General features: G+C 43.5%; 2 protein-coding genes and 1 pseudogene across 5 annotated transcripts in view; 2 read left to right on the forward strand and 1 right to left on the reverse strand.

The window, feature by feature from the left end:
- Positions 1-2621: 2621 nt before the first annotated feature.
- LOC111095837 lies at positions 2622-3424 on the forward strand (annotated as a pseudogene).
- An 824-nt stretch (positions 3425-4248) lies between these two features.
- The window catches only part of PTS (6-pyruvoyltetrahydropterin synthase), a 29001-nt gene continuing 8131 nt past the window's right edge, over positions 4249-25118 (reverse strand). Inside the window, exons 6-8 of one of the 4 annotated variants that reach the window (XR_005359283.1) lie at positions 17871-18017; positions 12778-12879; positions 4249-4961 (exon numbers count right to left, since the gene is read on the reverse strand). Coding sequence is in view for 2 of the 4 variants with exons in the window: in XM_038536145.1 (XP_038392073.1) it covers positions 17891-18017 (127 nt within the window). In the remaining 2 variants the exon portion in view is untranslated. Of the gene's footprint in view, positions 4962-11698; positions 11984-12777; positions 12880-15677; positions 17318-17338; positions 17527-17870; positions 18018-25118 lie in introns of those variants that run through there. The other 3 variants (XR_005359284.1, XM_038536145.1, XM_038536146.1) reach the window with 3 other exon arrangements.
- On the forward strand, positions 4744-17162 carry PLET1 (placenta expressed transcript 1). The gene is made up of 4 exons (XM_038536144.1): positions 4744-4987; positions 9698-9899; positions 12224-12285; positions 14716-17162. The coding sequence occupies exons 1-4, from the start codon at positions 4807-4809 to the stop codon at positions 15000-15002; spliced, it is 732 nt and encodes a 243-aa protein (XP_038392072.1). The 5' UTR covers positions 4744-4806; the 3' UTR covers positions 15003-17162.

Consider the following 25118-nt stretch of genomic DNA (forward strand, 5'->3'; position numbering starts at 1 on the left):
CTTCTGTCCCAATCCTCTGCCCCCAGTTCACAAGGAGGTTTACACTGTGATGTCCATATCAACAGCAAAGCTCCTATATTTTCTCTTCTTCTGACCTACTGCCTTAATCTGGTGTGAAAGAAGGAAGGAAAGTCAGAAGGGAGGGAACAAATCAACATGTGAACATGTGTTATACAGCTACTATGTGCCAGACCCATCTCATCCTCCAAAACAGTTTACATGTATTTCTCATTGAACATACATAAAAATATGTAAGATTGGTATTAATGCCCCAATTTTCAGAAGTGGAAACTAAAAGCCAGATAGGTTAAAACTCTCCCAAATTAAACAGGATCTAATATTAAAGTTTTGCTGCATTCCTTTTACTACCCCCAACTTGCTTACATATAATAGTATATAAGTAAAAACTTTTACTCAGATGTATTCCCATACCATAAAATTGTTTAGTGGTTTTTAGTATAGTCACACAGTTATGAACTGTCACAACTATCTAATTCCAGAGCACTTCCATCAACCCAAAAAGAAACCACAAATCTGCACGCATGTGCGTGCATGTACACACAAACACACACACACACACGTACACCCATCCCTGGAAAATACTTGGTCTCTGTCAGTTTGCCTCTTCTGGATATTTCATATAAGTGCTTTCATACCATTTGTGATCCTTTGTATCTAGCTTCTTTCACTTAGTATAACGTTTTCAAGGCTTATCCATGTTGTAGCATCTATCAATACTTTGTTCCTTTTTATAGCTGTCCATTGTTGGATATATCATAATTTTGTATCCATTCAAGAATTAATGGATACTTGGGTTGTTTCCACCTATTGGCTTTAGGAATAATGCTCCTATAAACATTTATGTACAAGTTTTTGTGCAGACATACATTTTCAATTCTCTTGAGTATATACCTAGGAGTAGAGTTGCTGGTTCCTATAATAGTAATTCTATGTTTAATTTTTTGAAGGATTGCCAAACTGTTTTCCAAATTGGCTACCTTCCCACCAGCAATGCATGAAGGTTACAATTTTTCTATATCCTTACCAACAGTTATTATCTGTCAATTAGCCATCCTAGTAGCTGTGAAGTGGTATTCTCTTTGAGGTTTTATTTGCATTTTCCTAATAACTAATAATGCTGAGCATCTTTTGTATTTATCTTCTTTGGAGAAAGTATTCATTGCCCATTTTTAAATTATGATACTTGTCTTTTTATTGTTGAATTGTAAGTGTTAAAAAAAAAAGAATTGTAAGTGTTCTTTATATATTCTGGGTAGTAGGCCCTTATCAGACAGATGATTTGCAAACATTTTCTCCCATTATTTGGGTAGTCTTTTTACTTTCTTGATAGCGTTCTTTGAAGAATGAAAGCTTTAGTTTTGATGAAATCCAATTTACCTATTTTTTCTTTGGTTGCTTGTACTTCAGGCATTCTTTTTTTTTTTTTTTTTTTTACCTGTTTTTTCCCCTGAGTTTTATAGTTTAAGCTCTTACATTTAGGTTTTTGACCCCACCTTGAGTTAATTTTCTACATAGTATGATTTGGGGGTTCAATTTCATTTCTCTGCATGTGGATATCCAGTTGTTCCAGCACCATTTGTTGAAAAGACTATTCTCCCCACCCCCCATCAAATTGTCTTGGCAGCCTTATCAAAAAAATCAATTAATTCTAAACGTATGAGTTTATTTCTGGACTCTTCACTCTAGTCCATTGATTTATATATGTCTATCCTTACACCAGTACCATGCTATCTTGATTATTACAGCTTAGTAGTAAGTTCTGAAATTTCAGTCAGTGTGAGCCTTCCAACTTTGTTGTTATTGTTGTTTTTTCAAGACCATTTTGGCTATTTTGGGTCCTGTGTCATAGTTTTCAGTATAGAAGTCTTACATTTATTTTGATAAATTTATTCTATATTTTTATTGAAAATCTTCAAGTTTGCTGATACTTTCTCTTGCTGGCTAAAATCTTTTGTTAAGCCCTTCTACGGAAATTTTCATTTTAGTCATCATACTTTTCCACAGTAGAATTTCTATTTGTTTTTTTAAATCATTTTTATCTCTTCATTAATATTCTTTATTGGGTGAAACATTATTCTCATACTTTCTTTTTACTCTTTAGACCTGCTTTCTTTTACTTCTTTGAATATATTTATAATATTTGAGATAACATCTTTGTCTACTAGGTCTAATATCCAGTTTTCCTCGAGGACGATTCCTATTGATTGGGAGGTTTTCCTGTGTATTGACCATAGTTTCCTGTTCCTTTGCATGTCTTGTAATCTTTTGTTGAAACTGGACATTTAAAAAATATAATGTAGTCATTCTGGATGTGCAGTACCTCTCCTTCCCAGGGTTTATTGTAGTTTCTGTTGGTTATTATTGTTTGCTGCGGTGGCCACTGCTGCTGCTGCTATTGTCTGTTTAGTGACTTTTATAAATTAATTCTAAAGGATAAAGCCAGAAGAGAGGCCTGAGGGGGTCTGATGGCCCTTCACCTGCTGAAGTCTTCTGAGGCCTTAACCCTCCCTGCCTGTCACAGGATTCAAGCCACTAAACCTCAGCTGTGCCCTGGAGGAGGGCAAGGGGAACTGTAGAGTGGAGCAGAAGCCTGAGCCAGACCAGAAACCACTTCCTCTCCCAGACCACAGCTCTTCTTTCAGAGACTGACATGGGCCACCTGGTGACAACGCAGATGCTGTTCCTTCTGGTGGGGGTGGCCGCAGTACGGACAGCATGGCCCAGAACTGAGCTTCTCAATGTCTGTATGGACACAAAGCACCACAAGGAAAAGCCAAGCCCAGAGGACGAGCTGCATAAGCAGTGCAGCCCCTGGAAGAAGAATTCCTGCTGCTTCACCAACACCAGCCAGGAAGCCCATAAGGATATTTCCTACCTGTACAGATTCAACTGGAACCATTGCAAATCAATGCCTGCAAAAAGGACTTCATCCAGGACACCTGCCTATATGAGTGTTCCCCCAACCTGGGGCTCTGGATTCAGAAGGTGAACCCAGGGCTGGCACAAGGAGCACATCCTGCACATAACCCTGTGCAGAGAGGACTGCAAGCAATGGTGGCAGGACTGCCGCACCTCCTACACCAGCAAGAGCAACTGGCAAAAGGGCTGGAACTGGACCTCAGGGTATAACCAGTGTCCAGAGAGAGCTGCCTGCCATCCCTTCCATTTCTACTTCCCCACATCTACTGCTCTGTGCAGTGAAATCTGGAGTCACTCCTACAAAGTCAGCAACTACAGCTGAGGGAGTGGCCGCTGCATCCAGATGTGGTTCGACCTGGCCCAGGGCAACCCCAACGAGGAAGTGGTGAGGTTCTATGCTGGGGCCATGAGTGAGGCTGGGCACTGTGTGCTTGGGCCTCTCCTGCTCCGCCTGGCCCTGATGCTGCTCTAGCTACTTAGCTGAGCTCCTTTTATCTCCTGATACCTGCACAGCTCCGCTCTGTTTGGGCCCCACAGCTCCTAGCTATTTACTTCTGTTCGTTGGCCAGGGATGGAGCTCTGAGAGTTGAATAAACCAGGCACCCACCATGAAAAAAATAATAATAATTCTAAAGAAGTCTATCTTCTTTTCCATGTGTGGAGCACTGAAGGCTCTGCTGAGTCCACTTGGTAGTCAGCTAATAAAACCTGAGAATTCAGATTTATAGGCAATTTCCAGACACGTCACATAGTGACAATCCTTTGGAAATGAGGCTTTTTGGAGCACTCCAAGCCCATTCTGACCCCTTCCCTTCGCTGCTAGTTTGCCAGTCTGCATGGCTCCCATAGTGGCAAGGCTGTTGGTTTCTAAGGCTAGTGCAGAGGTGTAGTGAGAGGGGTGTAAATAAGCCAAGTTACAATGCCACCATGCTCATTGTGTTCAATGAGATTCAGCCATTTTTCTTTAAAAAATGCTTGTCAGATTTTTGTAAACCTTTGCTTAATTTCCAGAGTTCTGAAAAAGTTTATTTTGACTGTTTTTGTTCTCATTGCTTTTCTGGAGGAGGAGATTTTTCAGAGGCCCTTGTTCTACCATTCTGTATGTGCTTCTCTTGAGGAAACATTTATAAATATCATCTTGATTCCATTCTCCATTGTTTTGGTTTCCTTTCTACTCACATAATACTCCTTCAGTGAGTAAATCATAAAAATCAGAGGAGAGATACAAGAAAACATATTTTCTAATTCTTTAAGTAGTTTCCTTGTACTATGGTGCTATGGAAGAATGTGTCAAGGGCAAGGTGGATCAAAGCTGTTTATTTCCAAAAAATAAATATAAATCCAAAGGCACAGTCTTCCTACATTTTATGCTAGTCACAAAAGAAACTGGGATTGGAGACATGTTCAATAAAGGAGAGCTAGAAAAGGATATGTAATATTCCAAGAAAATAGAGCTTTTATGCCTAAATTCCCTACAGGGAGTAGTGTGGTGCTTCTAAATGGGCCAAGTATGTGATTACTCAACTCTGAATTTCACTTTGCCAGCACTAAGCCTTTTCTCAACAGCTTTCTTCAAATAGCAGATGCTGAGATGAATGAGATGCAAAATAGAACCATGATCAGTACCTTCCCCTTCTTGAGCAAAACTGGAATTGTAAAGGGTCATGCTGACGAGTACCATGAGATTCACTCCTGGGTGATATCCTGCGCCAAATTCCAGACACCAGTTCATTTTAGGGAGGAGTGGGAAGGAGATTTGCATGTATGACTTCACACAGACGCTCCAGCCCTGGAGCATATAAACAGCTGCAGAGTCACAGGTATTACCCAGTACCGGGCCCAGCAGTTTCCAAACAGGTCAAGACCATGGCAGTCCTTAGCTCCACGCTGCTGCCACTCAGGCTGTTTCTATGCTTCGGACTGTTGTGTTCTTCGGCCAGCTCTGCAGATGACATTGACAGCTGCATGCTCTTCAGTGAGGTCACCACCACTGGCCAAGGCATCATGGCCAATTCAGATGTCTACGAAAGCAACACAAACTACACAGGTGAGGAGAAGCCATTCTCTTTGTTGTCCTTTGTCTTCTGAGGGGAGTTAACTAGAATTTCAGAGCACTCCCCCTCCACTCCTGCTCTCAATCATACAAAACATATGTTTTTGACCCAGATGGGAAATGGAGATAGAAACAAAGAAAGGGGGATCCCTGGGTGGCGCAGCGGTTTAGCGCCTGCCTTTGGCCTGGGGCGCGATCTTGGAGACCCGGGATCGAATCCCACGTCAGGCTCCCGGTGCATGGAGCCTGCTTCTCCCTCTGCCTATGTCTCTGCCTCTCTCTCTCTCTCTCTCTGTGTGACTATCATAAATAAATAAAAATTAAAAAAAAAAAAAAAAAGAAACAAAGAAAGGGAATATGTGTGAGAGAGTTTGCTGGGTGGAACTGTTTCTGCTCTGTTCTCTGTGCAAATCTGAGCTGGGAGTCATTAAGTCCTGATACCCAGGTTAACTGAGCCCCAGTAAGAGCACACCTGCGGCAAATTCTCACACTTAAATAAAGTGGGCATTTTTATTGTTTTCAGGGATAATAAGTCCACCAAAGTGTGTGGTCTGTTCACATCCATGTGATAAAACAATGCCACCATGGATGATGGTATGTTGCACAACACGGGGAGGCACTGTTTGCCTTTAGTGTGTGGGTGGAAACTCTAGTGAGCTAGGGAGGGAAAGTGTTCCTCTCACACCTTGTTTATGAGCAGCCCTGCAGCTGAGAGAAGTTAGGTTAGAAGTTAGGTTAGGTTAGAAGTTAGGTTAGAAGTTAGGCTCAGGGTTCCCCTGCTAATAAGGGGCAGAGCTAGCTCCTAAATCTCGGTCTTTTCTTCCCAATCCAAGGCTTTTCTTCGAAGTGCCTCGGAACATTTTACGAATATCCCATCTGGGATCAGCCACACCTGTAAGTCAAGACAGGTGCTTTCTGATTACTTTCATAATAATATTTAATATGATTACATGTATTCATGCATTTAGGTCTCGTGATAACCTGTTAGGCATATAACATACCATGGTTATTCCGGTTTCACAGATGAGAAAACAGAGGTAGAAGTGCTAGTCACTTGCTCAGGTCACAGAGTTCCTTACGGGATGGAGTTGGGATATGAACCAGAGCTGTCTAGTTTCAGATACCTGGCCCATAGATACTCTATGCCCCTCACTTATGGTAATGGGAGCTGAGACTCCTTACTACGTGCTGGATGCTGTTCTCTGGGTAAATGCTATTGTTTTCTCAGATGAGAACTGCAGCATAAGGGAGTTAAAGTTCTACCCAGGCCGTAGTGGGTAGCATTGTTAATATCTGAACCTAAGTAACAGCTGAGATTTGTCCAGCTCTGTTCAGCCAGGCTGTCTAGCTTCAGAGCCTGCTGTCTCACTACTGTGTCATCTTGTTCTCCTAGAGCACCAGGGTGATGTCCACACCCATGAACCATAGATTCCAGACTTGGGGCAGGAGAACAACTATTTTCTGTTTTCACACACTTGTCCCAGCTTGTCCTTCTTTCTTTTCTTCATGGGGTCTGTCACTAAGGGCTTCAGTTGTGACTTGGGTCACTGTATCCCACCCACTTCCACAGGCAGTGGATCTTGTCCTACCAAGCCAGGGAGGATAACCTTATAATTCAAGATGAGGACAAAAAAGCATAGGTGTGACCTCGCACACAAAGAAGGACCTGGGGGTTGTCAGAGGGACTGCTACAAAAGAGATCACAGACTTGGGACGTAAGATAACATAACACAAGGTGAGGGATTTTGCTGTTGAAATGGAAGGAAAAGAAACCCATCTTGTGAAGATGCTGTGGGGGAGATATGTAGAATGGGGGCCTTCTGAAAGTAGCAAGATAGGAGAATGAACAGTCAAGAGAGGATCCATAAGACTCCTTGAAAGGGAACATGCTGGGTGAGGGGAAAATCAAACATTTACAGAGGGGTTGGGTAGAGTAGAGAGAAAGGGAAAGGAGGAGGAGACCAACTCTGGTTCATTGAATGCCTACTTCGTGCCAGGCACTTCTCCAAACTTCATCTGACTTCATCTCAGAACAGAAATGTGCTAAAGCTCTATGATAAACTGAATCACTGTGTGAGTGATTTGAGAGTCAAAATCCTACGCTCACGGAGATGTGAAGTGCCAGACTCCACACCTAGGATTATACTACATAACAGGCTTCATGATTGCCTCGTACGAGTGTCATTGCAGGACAGCACTGGGACTCGAGACTTTTGGAGAGACTGGGTAAAGACCCACAGAAACCAACTGCTTCTCTTTATTTTGATTTTGAAATTTTTTTAATTTCAGGGTTTGTGTCTACATTGGTAAGTCATGCATAAATGGTTTGTCACATTCCACGGCACAAGTGCAGCTCAGGCAGGATCTTAGAAGAGGTTCCCTGGGTCTGTCTTGATATCAGTGAAAGAAACCCGCGACACAGTGACATTTATATTAAGCTTGTGCTGGGCAAGCATCCGCCTCCGTGGGCAAGATGGCTATAACCTGCTTCCCTTTTTCTTGAACCTTCATCTTTAAGGGCATTGTATAATACTGGGCACACAACTTTTTAAATTAATCCATGAGTAGTTATTTAGTGCCTTCCAGGTCTCCAGTGTTTGGCTGGCCACATATTGACATGGATGAAACCACAGTATATAGTACAGATAGAATGTAATTAAGTACTCAACTCTACAATAACAAATGTAAATGTTTCAGGAGTGAGAGGAAGGGAGGCTGAACTGGCCCAGAGGTGGAACATAGGCAGGGTCCTGGAGAGCAAGCAGGGATGGAATGTGTGATAAGGCAGGATTCCAGACATGAAAAGGCCAGGGGCTGGCTGGTGTGGGCCAGGTACATCTGCAGAACCAGAGGAGGGCTGGCTGCCCCTAGAGCAGAAGTGCGAAAAGCACAGTCCGTTAGGCTAGGAGGGTCATAAAAGCCATGTGTTGGGTATTATAATCAACAGAAGTGAACAAGGCAGAAATGTCTAGATTCTTTAGAAAGACAGGCACTTTGAAAGTTCTGGAGAGTACTGTGTCCTGATGGAAATGCTGTGCATGGAATCTGATCTGGCTATGTCCTGAAGAGAGAAGGTAGAGGCCAGAAATCCAAGTGACAGATGCCTAGGAGGGAAAAGAGGAAGCTGGAATCCAGAAGGCAAGAAGGAGAGCAGAAAAAATGGCGAGACAAGAGTTTGCCCGTGGGAGGACTGACAGACTTGGTGCTCTCTGCAGGCCAGCACCACTGAGCACCATCCATCTCACCATTGTGCACACATCTAGAACTGTCAGCTTCTCACTGGGCAAGTCAGGGCCAGTGGGGTTTGGCTCAGCCTACCTTGATTGGCACAAACAGAACAGAAATGTTTTGTGCTAAAAAATAAATAGATAAATAACAATCGCAATTCATCTGACACCCATCATGTGTTAAAGTCTTACACTCTTCTCTGTGCTCCTCCCAGGAATGCTGTAAGATAAGGTAGTGTGATCTCCTTATAATGAGGGATGTCATCATCCCCAGACCTAGGACCAGACCTGCTGCAGAGTGGGCATTAGATATACACTTGTGGAGTGAGTAATGAACAATAAGGAAACAAAAGCTGAGGGATGAAATGACCTCTCCTAAGTGGGAGAGCTAAAATTCTTATTTAGAACTGGCTGATCCTACTGTGCTACCTGCTCGATTTTCTTTGCTTTGTAAAAAGAATCTTTGAATGAATTTTGGGTGGCTGACAGGGCCCTGGAGAATAACCCTTTAGCACTGAGAAATTCTTCCAGAAGGGATCTTCTAATGAAGGAAATGGACAGACTGAATGAAGTGTCCTCTTGAAGTTCCCTCTGTGTTACACATCAGAATACTGGAATCAGCCAGTGTGAATGAGGTCTCTGTGACCATACCCTAGGCTAAGTCAGCAGAAAGACTCACCTGACTGGGGAAGGTCAGGAAGCCCTAGGATTATATGACAGGTACTGAGGCTCAGAGACCCCACCCATTCCCTCATGCTCAACAACAGAGGCCAAGGGCATCAGTGTTTCTGGGACCAGGAAATGGACTCTGCTTTGACTTGGCACTATCGGTCCCTTTATGTCATGACACACTTCCCGGGGGGCCCACTTGATCCTTTCCCATGCATTGAGCCCACCTCTTCCCATACTCCACTCCCCCTGAGAGAAGGGCAGAACAGGCTGTCCCCTTCATCTGGCAGACAGGAACCTGGCTCTGGAGGTTAAGAGCCAGCCAGGATCTCACCCCTGTGACACAACAAAACCAGAGCAGGCGCACATGTCTTCTTTTGTTTACCTTTTACTGGAGAAAATTTGGAGAACACAAAAATGCACAAGGAAGAAAATAAAAATAATGGATAATCCCACTACCAAGAAATCACCATAGTAAGATCTTATACTTCCTTCCAGACTTTTTTCTTCAACTTCATTTAAAATGGGATACAATGCCCAGAGCATGATCCTGGAGACCCATAATCAAGTCCCACGTTGGGCTCCCTGCATGAAGCCTGCTTCTCCCTCTACCTGTGTCTCTGCCTCTGTGTGTGTGTGTGTCTCTAATGAATAAATAAATAAAATCTTTAATAAAATAAAATAAAATGGGATACTATATGTACAACGCTATTGGTAACTTCCTTTTTCACACTGATGTTTGATTTCACTATCCTCATCCTGTCTGACTGCACAGATGGCTGATTGGTTCCTTACCCTTTCCCCCTAGTGTGGGTTCCTGTGAATGCCAACATCACCTCTGTGGTCCTGCGAGCAGTGGATGAGAACAACAACTCACTAGGCCTCTGGGAAAAAGTAGATGAGCTTTGCAACAACAGTGTCCTGTATCACCTGGAGAACCCGAGTGACGAGCTCTTCACAGCAAGCTGGGTATCTCCTAACTCCACGAACATAACCACAATCACGCTACAGTAAGAATCTATCTCTATGTGATTTACTTTGGGCTTTTACAACTGCAGATGGGGTTTATGCAGTTTTACACTGACCTTGGACAACTCAAAACACCCTAGACATGATGTAGAGAATTTAGTAGCTGAATTCCTTTTCTGCCTTTTCTCTGTCCTACCTTCTACCTACAGGAGTTCACACACATGCACAAACCCCCAGGCAGACTCATCATAGACAGAAAGCTCTGGTCACAGCTGTACGGTGGTTAAAGCCAAACAGGCAAAGAAACAAATGAAAACAAAACTTATTTGGGGAAAGAGACTTCAGGATAGGACCAGGCTCAATTCTGAATACAATGTGGGCAAGTGGGAATTATAGCCAAGAAGCAGGGTGGGAGTCACTGAGAGGAGACAGTTAAGGCCTTATAAGGGGGATTCTGGCTAAACTGACCTAACAGGATTCTTGCAGATAGCAGGCCAGGGCCCTCAGGTATTCCCTGGGAGTGGTAGAGGAGGAAGGACTAGGTATTCGGGGTAAAGGGTGAAAGGTACTTGCTCAACTAACTTAGCAGTGTTCCTACTAAAACTGGATTTTACAAGCAAGTGCACAGATAGGCTTGAGAAGGTTCTAGAGCCTGACAAAAGTTTAAGCAAAGATCTTTGTCACTAGCTATGCTGCTTGCTTCAAATTCTGGAGAATTATTTTTTAAAATACAGATTCATTTTGGAAACACCAAGTGTGATGATTGTGTCATAAAACTGGCTTCCTAGTGTCATACAAAATGGACATGCTCAGATTGTGAAGTGAAGCCACCTGGGGGCTTGCATTACACTTGAACAAAAAGACGTTCCTCTCAGCTAGCAATGTTATCCAGGTTACTTCAGGTGTCCATGTTGAGAGGCCCTCACACTTTCAGACTGCCACTTTGTACTGAAAGGGCAGGTCAAGCCATGTACCCTGGTCGTGTCCCCTGGGTCTCTGTGGACACTGGTGGTGATGATGCTATCAAGCCATCCTGCCTTCTCCTGCCAAAGGCCTGGTTGGACATAGCTGGCCCTAGAGAGGTAATTTTGCCCACAGTGACTTCGGAAAGTGGAAATCTAAGGGAGCTGCTACATTCCAGACTCAGGAGGACAGCAGCCTCTTCGAAGCCAGCAAAAATTAGTCCGGGCTATGACTTTGCTTTCTCTTACCTCCTTAAAGCCTTCACACTCCATGCTACAACAGATAAAAGGCCCAACTGTGACAACCTGCCACAGAAACAGCACATTCCCACCCACAGTGCAGTCTCCAGACCTCTCTTAAACTGCACTGGCCTCTCTGGTTTGGTCCCTACGCCTAAGAGGAAAGGGGAGCAGCATGTACGATGGGAGAACAGAGAGCAGGGAGCTCACTGTGCTGGGGTGGGGGGCCCAATGGGATGTGAAGAGGCTCCTGCCCACAGGGCTCCACAGTGAGTTTTGGGTAGGCAGGGTCTCTATGGAAATAATTGCAGATGTTGAACATCACTCCTCAAGAAAGCATTCCCTAAAACCAGGTCAAGTTCCAGCTTCCTGTTTTCACTCTCATAGCTTCCACTGCTTTGTCATAACACATATCACAATTGGGATCTAATTATTTAACTTGTTTATTGATTGTTTTGTTTCAAGTCTGTCTCTCTGAAGAGACGGTAAAGTGCCACAAGGGTGAGAACCCTGCCTGTCTCCTCCACCCATGTCCCCTCGGCACCAAGCACGGTGACTGACTTGTGGCTGGAGCACTCTCATTAGTCAACTGTTCAAAGTATGAACAAGAGACTGAAATAATAACAGAACCACTGATCTAAGAACAGCACAACAAGCTGTACAGATTGTTTAATGAACATTAAGCACCTCCTATGCATCAGGCATTGCTAACAATAGAACCTGTCCTCCTGCTGTGGCAGGATTGGCTCACAGCAAGGCAGTGCAGTTGAGGGGCATGTCTCTCTAATGGAGCTCCATCTGGGTTAATGACAACAGGGAGATATGGCTTCACAGAGGCCACTGTTGAGTATATAGGCAGATGGGACCAGGCCGGAGACAATGGGTGGAATTGGCTTGAACAGTGACCAGGTGTGCGTTCCAGCCTGTGGGGAGTTCAGATGCTGAAGATGGTGGGGGGTGGGTGATGGACAAGAGCTTGACTGGAGCAAGACCACGGAGGATCTTAGTCAAGACAATATTGACCAGACCAACAATGATCTGTTGATTATGCTTGAGAGAACACTAAGGTTGGGATCCTCTGGGAAGGCAGAAAAGGGAGCTAGACTTGGGAGTTCCACAACTGAGAGCCTCACCATTATCTCTCATTGATTTACCCTCCACAGAGCCTTCGCTATTAATTTCTATGATGTGGCTACATTTTCTTCTCTGCAACTAGAAAGAAAAGGTAAGTTCTTCTGTGGTCTATTTACACATTTCCGTCAGCCTGGAAAATTACTTGATGAGGGCCCCAGAAGAATCTTCTAATCATGTGTTATCCAGATGTCAGTTGAGTTTCCTAATACCTGAGACCTACAGAAGACAGCTCGACCCTTTATCCTACACCCTGTAGGAAACAAAAGCCATTCCCAAGATTTTTTGCCAATTCCTAGGGGCCTCTAATTCTCACAGCCACCTGTGGCTCCAGACTCCTGCTGCCTCAGGAGCCGTTATGTCCAATACCACATAGATGGATAAAAGAGTCAGCCCTTTAATTTCCACAAAGAATTCCCATTCGCACAAAGCCTTCCTAGGTATAGCAGACTCTAACCAAGGGGCTCAAGGGGAAGAAGGGGAGATTTGCACAAAGAAGCCTTAATAGTGTAGAAATGCTCATACTTTCCTTAGTTCTCAGAGTAGCCTCTGGCCATCACCACTACCACAAGGGATTTCCACTGACCTTTCATAAGTTGTCGTCCCCAACTTCCAATTATCCTGAAGTTCCTTGTCCTTCTCCTCCCTTCTCTGTTGTCTTCCTTCTCTCTTGCCTCCTTCTAGGGAGCTGAAACAAATTCAAGAAACTGAGGTCCAGGAAAGACCGGTAACTCGTCTGAAACCACAAAGAAAGTAAATGGAGAAACTAGGACTCATAGCCCACATCTTACACTTTCCTCTCACTTTTCTTAGACTTACATCAAAATTATAAAGGCAATCATTTTTAAATATTCATTTATTTACTTGAGGGGGGGAGAAAGAGAGAGAGAGAGAGAGAGAGAGAGTAGGAGAGTAGGAATAGGGGCAGAAGGGTAGACAGAGAAGCTGACTCCCCACTCAGCAGGGAAGCCTGAAGCAGGACTCGATCCTAGGACCCTGAGATCATGACGTGAGCCAAGGGAGACACGTAACCAACTAGGCCACCCAGGTGCCCCAATAATCTTTTATTCTTAATGAAGTTTTTAAATACAAAGTTCAATCAAGAACAAGAAACATTGGTCTTTCTCAATGTCCAGATAACAGATCTTCCTTGGGAGCCCCCCAGTACTGAAATACGTGCAGCATGCTGCCCATCTTCCTGCTGGCCATACACTGCAAATACAGTCACAAGGGATATCTATTTTCAACAATAAATTTTAAAGTGTTTCTGCCTAAGGAAACTATTACGTGAATGCCTTCATGGCTTCCTTGGTGGTTTCCCTCTGTGAAAAGACTGGGGTGTTATTTTCTTCCTGAAGGACATTTTCAAGATGAATACTCATGTAAATGCTAAGAAAGAAAAAAAAAAATGTTTGTTTCCAATCAGGATTCCTTAGGTCCACACTAATAAAATCCAGTTTAAAAAAAAAAAAAAAGGAAGGAAGGAAGGAGTTGTGTTCAGACTCTGTGGCTCAGTGGGATATTGGTGAAACATCTGCCCTGGGAAACACTAAATGAGTTAAAACAATGCCTCGTAACTGGTAGGCACCCTCCCGCCAGGGTAGAGTGCCTGGGCCTGAGCAAATCATGGGACTTCTCTCTCCTCTTTCCATATAGTTCTCTTTGATCCACATACTCTTGGAGGCATCATAACAAAGCTCCAGTTTTTCCAGGATCAGCCCCTGGCCTGGTTCTCTCCAACTCTCTGCAAGGCAACCTCAGAAAACCAAAGGATGGTCAGACCCCTGCACAGGACAATAAGCAGTGCCTCTGAAACCATAGAAAGAGATTCAGGGGGCAGCCTGGGTGGCTCAGCGGTTTAACGCCGCCTTCAGCCCAGGGTATGACCCTGGAGACCCAGGATCGAGTCCCACGTCAGGCTCCCTGCATGGAGCCTGCTTCTCCCTCTGCCTGTGTCTCTGCCTCTCTCTCTCTCTCTCTCTGTGTCTCTCATGAATAAATAAATAAAATCTTTAAAAAAAAAAAAGAAAGAGATTCAGGGGTCTGGATGGGGCCTCCAAGCACCTGCTTTAGAGTGGGGGTAGCTGTCCTCAGGTCTGGATGATATCTAGTTCTTATCAACTTTATGTGCAACCTTTGAAATTAGTAAGGAAAAATCTGTGCCATTCTGGATCATATTTGCACTGATTGATCTAATATAACATTAAGGACATGAAGACATTTGAGGACAGACTAACCACCCAACAATAAATTCAGTAGTTGTATAAACTCCTCCCCCCCCCCATAGGATTGGATAGACCTTAAGGGTAGAGAGTGTTTCTTATTTGTTTTTTCTTCCTTGACGTTCTGTACTCCCTAGTTTTCCTCCTCTTTTACATACACTTGGCCACTGAGACGTGTTGACTGAAGTTTGCTCATGAATTTCTGGCTCTGGCCTTTTGTCAGATTAGCCTCCTTTCTCTAGTGTCTCCCCCTCCAAAAGAGGTCCTAATGCCATTGTGTTTTGTTTTGTTTTGTTTTCCAGGCACAACCACCTCCCAGATTTCAACAACCAGGACAACCTCACATCCAACCCCAACAACAAAACATATCTCCACAACAACCCCACACTCAACCCCGATAACAAAACACATCTCCACAACCACGACAACCCTACAATCAACTCCAACAACAGAACACATCTCCACAACCAAGACAACCCCACACCCGATCCCAAGAACAACCAACTTGGCCAACAGAACCTTCCTCTGCCCCATCACAAGTGCCATTCAGATCCTCCTAGTCTTTCTCACCAGCAAACTCCTCTCCTAGAAGGAAGCTAGGAGAATAATTGGTCCTGCGCCCACTGCATCCTCCTACGTTCAGTCTCAAGCCAGTGCTCTGATAGGTGTGCAAATGAAGACTCTACATTCTCAAATGTACAACTCTACTGCCACTGCTTTGGACCAAAACAGAGACCTGGAGGTCACTTGGTGGAGAGGGTAGCTAGTCCACTCACTGGTGGACTCAGGGCACACAGATGTTCAACTGGATCTCTCAGAACATTAATTAGGCTTTTTGTTAACTACTTAGACCTGGTCTGGGTGTAACCCAGAATTCCGACTCTCGGTATCACAAGCTGACAGCCAATTCCATGGTCAGTGTAAACTTTTGTTCACTGTCAAATATTCCTCTACACCTGAGTCTCTGAGGGATAAAAAAAAAAAAAAAAACCTTTCTTCACTTTCAAGATGACCTCAGATTTCTGACCAACCCCACTCAGGCTACACAGACCTTCTGTGTCTCATGTCACCCAACAAGGGAAGGAAAAATGATTAGCCTTGATTAGCCTTGATGTTATTGGTCATACCAGTAGTATGTGAAGGGCTAGAAAACAGGAATGTACCATGTCTGAGCAACCAACCATAGGGAAATATTATGGTATAAATAGATTATTTCCTATGGCGTACCAAATAAGCTATACTTCAAACAAGAATAATGAATGTGTTAAATTCAAGTATGTCTTTAATGAGTGATTACTCTAACTTAAAGTACAACCTGGTGTCTAATTTTATTCATGTATGTGAACATTTAAAAAAAATTAAAAGAATGGTGGGAGTGTATATTTTCAAAGCCAGATCTAAGGGTAGAGTTTTACCAATTTTACTTTCCCTCAGTATAAACTGGTCATTTTTCCCCTAATGGTAATTCCCACTAAGAAATGGGCAAAATATTTAGAGCACTCATAATACAATGTAAAACTAACAGAAGTGTGAGATTTCCAGTAATATCCTGGTAATAGGCAACAGTTTTATTTTAATAATTATGCTGAATTCCAGGATGCCAACATCCAGGAACGAGTCTTCTTTGGGGGCAGGTTCTGTCAACTTCTTCTTCTTCCCTGTGAATAGGTCACACTTTCCTACGTGCGGGTCTTTAATTTTTGTTAAGAACTGGACGTGTTAAAGGTTATAACATGGTGGTTCTGGCAATCGGGCTCAGCCTCCTCTCCAGGACATGCTGCTGCTTGTTGCTTGACTTTTCTCAACTATTTCGTGCAGACTGCATTCCTTGTTGAGTGTGGTCATTGACATCGCTTTTCTGTTATCTCAGTAGCAAGCCTGACAGATTTTCTTAAATTTCAAAATTTAGCAGCTTCTTTCCTCATTAAGCATTCCTCTAATAGCTGGAAGTTTTCTTTTCTTAGATCCTAGACTGCTGAGAAAGTTCACTCTGACAGTCTTTACCAGCTTAAAGGTTGCTGCGGTGGAGTGACAGATTCCTGGAGCGCCTCATCCTGCCATTTTCTATGACATCATTTGGTAGCTGTTATTAGTACTGCCAGGCACTGTGCTAAGCGCTTTGAGTGCATCATCCCATTTAATCGTCAGGACAATCCTAGAAGATATAGCTGTTTTACAGATGAGGACACTCAGGCAGAGACAGAGAAATCATTTGTCCAGAGTTGCTCAGTAAGTGGTGAGGCTGGGTTGTGACCACTTCAGAGCCTGCAGCATTAACCAGGATACCTGAAGGGCCCCCTGCGTGGCTTCTGCATCCCCCAGCACCCCCCAGGAAAACCTGCCCCCCAGGGTCCTATGATAAGGACAGGGTACAGGTGTTACTCATGGACACAAGCTCCAGCAGTGCTCCTCCACACCCACTCCCTGCTGCCACCTCTGAGATAAGCTGCAGTGAGCCCTGACCCAAAAGCAAGGGACAAGCTTCATATTTATCCATCATGGCTCAGCCTGGCTACATCTCAGGTTCAGTGTAGAAGTTGGGACAACTATTGGGGCCTCAGTAAAAACACTCTCAAGCTGGAAACTTTGAGACTCAAAGAAATCTGGGGAGCTGAATGCAGACAATGCAGCACAGAGGCAGTTACACAAGGCCATTGGATTCACAGGCGGGGAACATGTGAAGTTCCAGCTCTCCTGCTCAGAAAGAAGGGGGACCTTCTGCTCCGGTTTCTCATCTGTTCCATACAGGGTTGGTCTAGGTGGCATCTGAGCCCTCTTGTGGGTGGGTCTCCATTTTGATTTCTCTGTCACATCCACACCTAGTTCTCAAAGTTGAGTCAGAGGTAGGTAAGGCAGTGTGGCTCGATGCCATGTGTGATTGATGAGCAGAGGCTGCTGGGAGCCCTGTGGAGGAAGACGTGAAAGCCAGGCTCAGAGAGTGTTTGGGTGCCAGGATGGCTTAGTCAGTTAAGTGTCTGCCTTCAGCTCAGGTTATGATCTCAGGTCCTGGGATCGAGCCCCACGTTGGGCTCCCTGCTCAGTGGGGAGTCTTCTCCTTCCCCCGCCAACTCATGCTTTCTCTCTCTCTCATTCTTTCTCTCAAATAAATAAATCTTAAAGAAAAAAAGAAAAAAGAAACAGTGTCGTATTCAACAATGTTATCTCCCCTGCGCTCAGGAGGTCAGACTGAAGTGGCAGGGCTTCCTGGCATCTGCCGTCCTTGCTCTTTCTTGAGAGAATCCAGTGAGTGGCCAGCAGAACCAGAGTAGAGGGATAGACAAGTATGGACATTCACCATCTAGGAACAGGCTAATCCTGATCCTCACTGATGAGAAGGTGACCAACCACAAGGAAACAGACATATAGGATCTTCAAGGAAACTCACAGGGCTGCACCTGGTGCAGAGAAGAAAGAGGTGAACAAAAGATGGACTATTTCCACTCCCACACTCACTTACCCAACCTTGTTCTTCCACTTTTACGTTTTCTTGTTTGCGGCTTCATGTTTTGTGAAATTCAACGTGGGCTTATCCTTAGTTGGAAACAGCAACCGCCCATCCATTGAAGGGAAGTGAGCTTCTGTGCTGAGGAAGTAGGAAAGGAAACTGCAAAAAAAAAAAAAAAAAAAAAAAAAAAGAAAGGAAACTGCTGTCTTCCAAATCCTGGTACCTTGAAGACCTTCACACAGCAGAAGGAGTCTGAGCCCAGCTAGTGGTCCAGCTATCACACCAACCATGCAGAGCAGGGAAAAACGTTCACAACAGGCAGAACACGCAGATGTCATCTTACTATCTATCAACCTCCACATTAGTTTTGAAAATAAATGTTTAAAAATATTAATAATGAAGTAAAAAAAAACTTTATTATTTCACACAAGGGGCAGTTTGGCAATTGTCTTAGAAAATAAACTCTGAAAAAAAAAAAAGAAAATAAACTCTGAGGACAGACCACCTGAGTTTAATTCATTTAATTTTACCCTTTATTAGTTGTGGGACCTTGTACACATTACTTACCTTCTGTGCGACTCAGTTTCTCCATCTGTAAATTAGGGAGAAATATAGTAGCTACCCACAGGCCCTTGTGGAGATTAAGTCAGTTAATACATATAAAACATGTGGAGGGGATCCCTGGGTGGCGCAGCAGTTTAGCGCCTGCCTTTGGCCCAGGGCGCGATCCTGGAGACCCGGGATCGAATCCCACGTCGGGCTCCCGGTGCATGGAGCCTGCTTCTCCCTCTTCCTGTGTCTGCCTCCCTCTCCCCTCTCTCTCTCTCTCTCTCTCTCTCTCTGTGACTATCATAAATAAATAAAAAATAAATAAATAAATAATTTATTAATTTAAAAAAAAAAAGCATGTGGAACAGTACCTGGCACAAACTAAGCATATATAATTATCTAATGCCTAAAAGGGCATCACAAATGATATACTGATGTGCAAGAAAGCCAAGTATTGTACCCATATAAATATGTGCAAATAAAATGGTACCTATTACAAGGATTATAAGTACGAACATGTAACTCTTTTTTTTTTTTTTTTTTTTTTTTTTTTTTTTCTCTTTTTTTTTTTAATATTTTATTTATCCATGAGAGACACACAGAAAGAGGCAGAGACATAGGCAGAAGGTGAAGAAGGCTTCCTACAGGGAGCCCAATGCAGGACTCAATCCCAGGACCCCAGGATCACAACCTGAGCCAAAGGCAGATGCTCAACTACTGAGCCACCCAGGTGCCCCACTAGGTCCCCACTAACGTGTAACTCTTACAAGAAATGGTTCATGTCCAACTTTCCAGTCTTTCTCCACAGCCCCATCGCCACCCTTCAAGCTTCTAAGTAAAATGCCTCCTTGTGTGCTGGGTCTGTTCCTTTCTACAGAGAAACTAAACTGTTGGTGAGGGGTTTAATTCTTCTACATAATAGTTAAGAGAGAGGGTGGAGAAGAAAGAGAGAAGCCAAGTTCGGGATGAGTATTGTGGGGGCTGAGATGGAAGGGAGCCTCTGCAGGCCGAGCGGAGGCTAAGGGATTTCCCAAGAGCTGCTCTAGGTTACAAACCGGTTACCTCTTCATGTCCTTCAAGGCATACAAGTGAAAATAAGAATTATTTTACTTCTGATGGCTGAAATGTATTTCTTTGACTGCAGCTCAGCAGTGAAACTGGGACATATGGACCACCCCCCCCCACCCTGCTTTTATATACGTTATGTCCGTGTATATAGATAGAATGAAGTTAAATATATATACCTGATAGAAGTGGGGAATAACTTCTGCAAAAACCCACACATTTATATATGCATATGCATAAAACCTGTATGTAAAAATAGACTTTAGGTTCAGATGCTTGAGTTCAACAAATTCAAAAAGCCTTTGGCTAAAGGAACAAAATATGTAGATAGTACATTTAAAGAGCTTGGGAAAATTTTTTAATTGTTAATTGAGTCTTTTTCTCCTTTCTCTATTTCTTTTCTTTCCTTTCCTTTTTTTTTTTTTTTTCAAGCCAAACAAATTTAGGTTCAAATCCCAGCTCTTCCACCTAATGAGTAACTTTGAATAAGACCCTTCATCCCCTTAGACCCCAGATTTCTCAGTGGACTGGAGCCTCCTCCCACCTCACAGAGCCATAGTGATGGAGATGCTGGACACAGAGTGGTGAGCATAATGTTAAGCCAATCAATACCAACAACCTTAATTTGGTTAACAACACAATCTCCATGAGGATGGAAAACATTATACCCCACAATCTGGTTCAGTTGCATACTTTTTTTTTTCCTTTTCTAAATAGTTTTCTAGAATGGAGAATGGAGCCTTGACCAGTGTTGCCACAGATCTATTTAGTTCTACACTCTGCAAAAAATCCTGCTTTTAGGAGCCAACCAGATGGAATGATAAAAAGCATTGTTTGTGATACCAGCTGAGGCTCTCTCTGCCTGGGGCAAACCTACTCCCCACTAATCTTCCCACCAATCTTTATGGTTTATCCTGCCATTAAAGGGAGTACCTTGTCCGTGAGCACCTAAGGGCAGCTACCAAATGATGGTGTGGCCATGAGGATACAAATTTACTAAAAGATCCTTGATTCAGAAAGCTGGCTTGTCTTTAGTTAAGGTAGTAGTTGAGGACTAAAGTAATTCTTACTCACAAATGGAAATAGAAAATCTCCAGGAAGATAAAATCAGTCATATAACCAAGTCTGGAGAAATACTTAGGGGGTTTTATTTTTATTTTGTGGTGGTTGTCTTCTAAATGGAAATACATAAAGAATAACACCTATGGGAAGTATCCTCGAAATTTCAGTATTAAATCTCAAAATGTTTACCTAACCAGGTTCAACCTGTTCTTTGGAGATGGCAGGCGATTTCACACATTCAATAACTAATTATTCAGCACTTGCTGGGTAGTGGGGCTCTAGGCTAGGTTCTGGCGAAACGAGAGTAATAAGGCAATGTGACATCTCCATGATCAGGAAAGACAGTAAACCAGTAAGCAAATAAATGAGACAAAAGGAAATATAGGTAAAAGTTTTCAGACTGCGAGAAAGGGGAGTATATAGGAATTACAACAGAAAATAACAAGGTGGCCAAGGAAGGCTTCTGCAAGAGGGGGATCTTTTGGCTGGGATCTGAGAATGATCGGTTTTATAAAGAGGTGGGAGGTGGGGGTGAGGGGGCAGCATTCCAGGCAGAAGGGCAGAAAATACATAGATCTTGAGGTAGGAATGAAACTGATGTGCTTTAGGACTTGAAAAAAGGCCAGTGTGACCAGCTCTCCAGATGGAGGCTGTGGAGAACCAGTGGCTGGGTCATATGAAGCATAAAGTTTCGGTTCTGTTTTAAAATCAAGAGAAAGCTTTCAACCGGTAATAGGAGGGAAGAGAGAACTAAAGAAATATGGAAGAGAACCAAAGGGCAAGCAGGAGACCAGCAAAGAGGCCATGTCAATAATCCAGGCAAGAAACAAGGGCAGTTTGGCTGGGGGCAATGACACTGAAAATGGAGAGATAGACAAAAATCATTGCATATTTTATTTTTTAAAAGATTTTATTTATGTATTCATGAGAGACACACACAGAGAGAGAGAGAGAGGCAGAGACATAGGCAAGGGAGAAGCAGGCTCCCTGTGGGGAGCCCAATGTAAAACTCGATCCCAAGACCCCAGGATCACAACCTGAGCAAAAGGCAAACACTCAACCACTCAGCCACCCAGGTGCCCCAACACTGCATTTTTTTAAAACATTTTATTTATTTATTCATGAGAGACACAGAGAGAGAGAAGCAGAGACATAGGCAGAGGGAGAAGCGGATTCCTTGTGCTTAGGAGGGGCATAGAAGGGAGCCCCATGCGAGACTCGATCCCCAGACCTGGGATCAGGACCTGAACTGAAGGCAGACACTCAACCACTGAGCCACCCAGGCATCTCTAACATTGCATATTTAGAAGTAGAACCAATAGAACTTTCTGATGATTAGAAATAACTGGTAGGAATCCAGGACAATACCCAGATTTCTGGCTTGAAAAAAAAATGGATGGTAGCAGCATTTTCAGGGAAGACTGGCAAAGAATAAAATCTAAAGGAGGAAATTGGGATTTCGTTTTAGGAAATGTTAACTTTGAGATGTCCGTGTAGCACCTCGCTACCCAAAGGTTCTCTCTGCAGGCAAAGTAAACCTTTAAGAGGTGAATCACAACACTAGCCCTTCTATTTCTTCAGGTTGTCATCAGCCACAGTGATATTTGTGAAAAGTGAAAAGGATTTTTATACTGAGTTCATACTTTCACTAAATTGGGAGTTTTCATTAATAAACTGGCTGCTTGAAGGTGAACTTGGGCTGACATGCTGAGGATTTGTTTCTTGGGCATCTTGAAGTATACAAGCCTGGGATGTCATTTCTTTAGCCAACCGGGGGAAAAAAAAAAAAAAAAAGGAAAAAAGAAAGAAAAAAAAAAAGGTCAGTGCTTTTTTTTTTTGTTTTTTTTTTAATGATTAATATTCCTGTCTTGATAGTGACAGAATGCCAGTGGGATTTGGGGGACAGATTCTGAAGGAAGCAAATCAACTGATGAGCTACTTGAAAGCCTAACTGTCGCTTTGAAACTCCTTCCAGCACACAAACCACCCCCCCTACTTTTTCTTTTGTGGTGATAGCAGTTCTCTCTGCAGCTATGTGGAGAGAGTGTTTATCTGGGACAGTTTCCAAAAGTGTCTTGCAACAGAATCTTGCTATAAAGTTAAACTGCGTGAAACTAACAATGATTTTTCTGTGTGCAAGAGAGACTAGAAATATCCCAGACATAACAAAAGTGAAACGAGCACAATCTGTTTCCCACCTTTAAAATAATTCTATTTCCAGAAGGAATATAAAAGTTTGGAATGTAAAAAAAAAAAAAAAAAATGGACACTTACCATAGATCTAGTCTATGAGTAGCCACACATATACAACTGATCGTATTCTGGCCGTTTCTATAACCCACTGGTAGTGACTACATCCAGTTCAGACTAAGTGACAGCTGAGTTCTGGTCATTCTGTTCACAGTGATATGGTCAATATAATTTTTCTCAATTTCTCACCTTAGAGAGGGTTTTAATTTCAAGAATGCCATGCTTTAAAGATCTGTGTATCTACCCACAAAACCCACCATGCTCATTGGAAACAACCACTGCTGCTCGGATATTTCACTCCTGTAAAAGGAAATGAGTTTTAATCCCCTGTGGTGGGGGGGGGGGGGGGGGGGGGTGGGGAGGGCATGACAGCGCCCCCTCCCCATACTTACCTCCCCAGCCACCTCTCCTGCGGTCCTCGCAACACTTTGCACCTTCCCTAGAGTGTGGGGTGGATTTAGTGAGTTGCTTCTAAGGGACAAAATCTAGAAATGTGATTAGGTCACAAGACTGTGGCCTCCGCAGTGCTGGGGCGCGTGCTCACTATCACTCCCTTTCCCTGCCCTTTGCCTGCTCACTCTGAGGAAGCAAACTGCCCTGTTGTAAGCTGTTCTATGCAGGGGCCCCTGTGGCAAGAAAGGGAGGGAGGAACTGAGGGCTCAGACCAACAACCCCACAAGGAACTGAACCCTGTCAACAATCCCATGAGCTGGCAGCTGACCCTTCCTAATCCAGCCTGGGGATAGATGACTGCAGCCTGTCAGTGATCCTGGGCCAGAGGTCCCAGCAGGGACTCATCCAGACTTCTGGCACATTCCAACTGTGATAATAATGATAAATGTGCAGTTTTGAGCCACGATGTTGGGGTAATATGCTGTGTAGCAGTAGATAACTAGCCCACTCCCCTTGCAGAGTGACCATAAGGATAACGTGAGGTAATATAAAAAGTACTGAGCAAAATGCCTGAGGCCACTGCAGGCACCGCCGTGTTAGCTCTGCCCTCCTTCCCTGCCGCTCCACTGCCTGAGCCCTGACAGTTCTAGCCACCATCACCTCACATCTGGATCCCCATAATGGCTTTGCAACTGATTTCATTACTTCCCTGGGTCCAGCCAGTGATCCTCCTTAAAAAGCAAACAAATTTCAACAGCTCCTTATTTCTCAGAGGTTAAGAACCAAACTGATACTCAAGGCCTCCAGACTGTCCCCATCCTATATTTCCTAGCCTGCTTGCATCTCATCACCCTTCTATTAAAATAAATCTATTTGCTCTGCCCCAAATATACTTGGTCCATTCCCACAAGCATCCTCATGAAGGAACTGTACCCATCCAGTACGTATTCCTTCCTTTCTCCTGAACTCCCAAGGCCACCCTCCCTACCCCATCACTTCAAGGACCATTCAGGACTGACCTTCTCTACTAAGCTTTTCCAAACCTCATCACCCCCATGATACCCCACCTTCTTCCTTGTCTAATTTAATACGTACTCCTTTAGTATTTAAAATCACAAAGATATAAAATCTGACAACAGGCAGAAGCAACTTTGGAAAGCATCAGGTCCAAGCATTCATTTTATGAAGAAACTAAGGCTCTAAGACGAGAGGGACAATACCTGAACAGTCATGAGGACCAGAATTCAAGCCTCGAAACTCTCACATTATTCTATTCTAGAAACATTTACCAAGTGCCTATTATGTATAGGGGACCACAAAATTTCAACAGTTTCTATCAATATGCCATTCATTTATTTAATCAACAAAAAAAATTACTGGATACTCTGCTTAGAATAAAGACTCTGCCCACAAGAAATTTAGGGTAGTGAGAACACAAGAAGGTAAAGCAATAGTTATCAATACAGCTCAATTAGGGTCTCTGACAGCAGGTTCTAGGAAGACATAAAAAATCACCTACAGGGGCAGCCTGGGTGGTTCAGTGGTTTAGCATTGCCTTCAGCCCAGGGCCTGATCCTGGGGACCCAGGATCGAGTCCCACCCACATCAGGCTCCCTGCATGGAGCCTGCTTCTCCCTCTGCCTGTGTCTCTGCTTCTCTCTCTCTCTCTCTCTCTCTCTCTCTGTGTGTGTGTGTGTGTCTCATGAATAAATAAATACAATCTTTAAAAAAAAAATCACCTACATAATATCTTTACTCATTCTCTCCGTTTGATAGACAGATTTCTCACTTTTCTAAGGAGAACAAGTAGAAAAAAAAATGTTCTCTCAAAGCAATTTATGAACAGCAAACACCTGGAATTTCCATGCTACTAAGAAAAATAACGTTTTTCTAATGATTTCTATATCAGATCTACAAAATTAGATTAAAAAAAATCCTTGG

The sequence above is a fragment of the Canis lupus genome, chromosome 5 (assembly GCF_011100685.1).
Source record: "Canis lupus familiaris isolate Mischka breed German Shepherd chromosome 5, alternate assembly UU_Cfam_GSD_1.0, whole genome shotgun sequence".
Lineage (NCBI taxonomy): Eukaryota > Metazoa > Chordata > Mammalia > Carnivora > Canidae > Canis > Canis lupus.

Bases quoted from the DNA above. Each gene is read 5' to 3' on its own strand.
- PLET1 (XM_038536144.1), top strand. From the start codon at position 4,807: ATGGCAGTCCTTAGCTCCACGCTGCTGCCACTCAGGCTGTTTCTATGC. The intron at 4,988-9,697 runs GTGAGGAGAAGC...CTTTCCCCCTAG, and splicing joins AAGCAACACAAACTACACAG to TGTGGGTTCCTGTGAATGCC. The intron at 12,286-14,715 runs GTAAGTTCTTCT...TTTGTTTTCCAG, and splicing joins TCTGCAACTAGAAAGAAAAG to GCACAACCACCTCCCAGATT.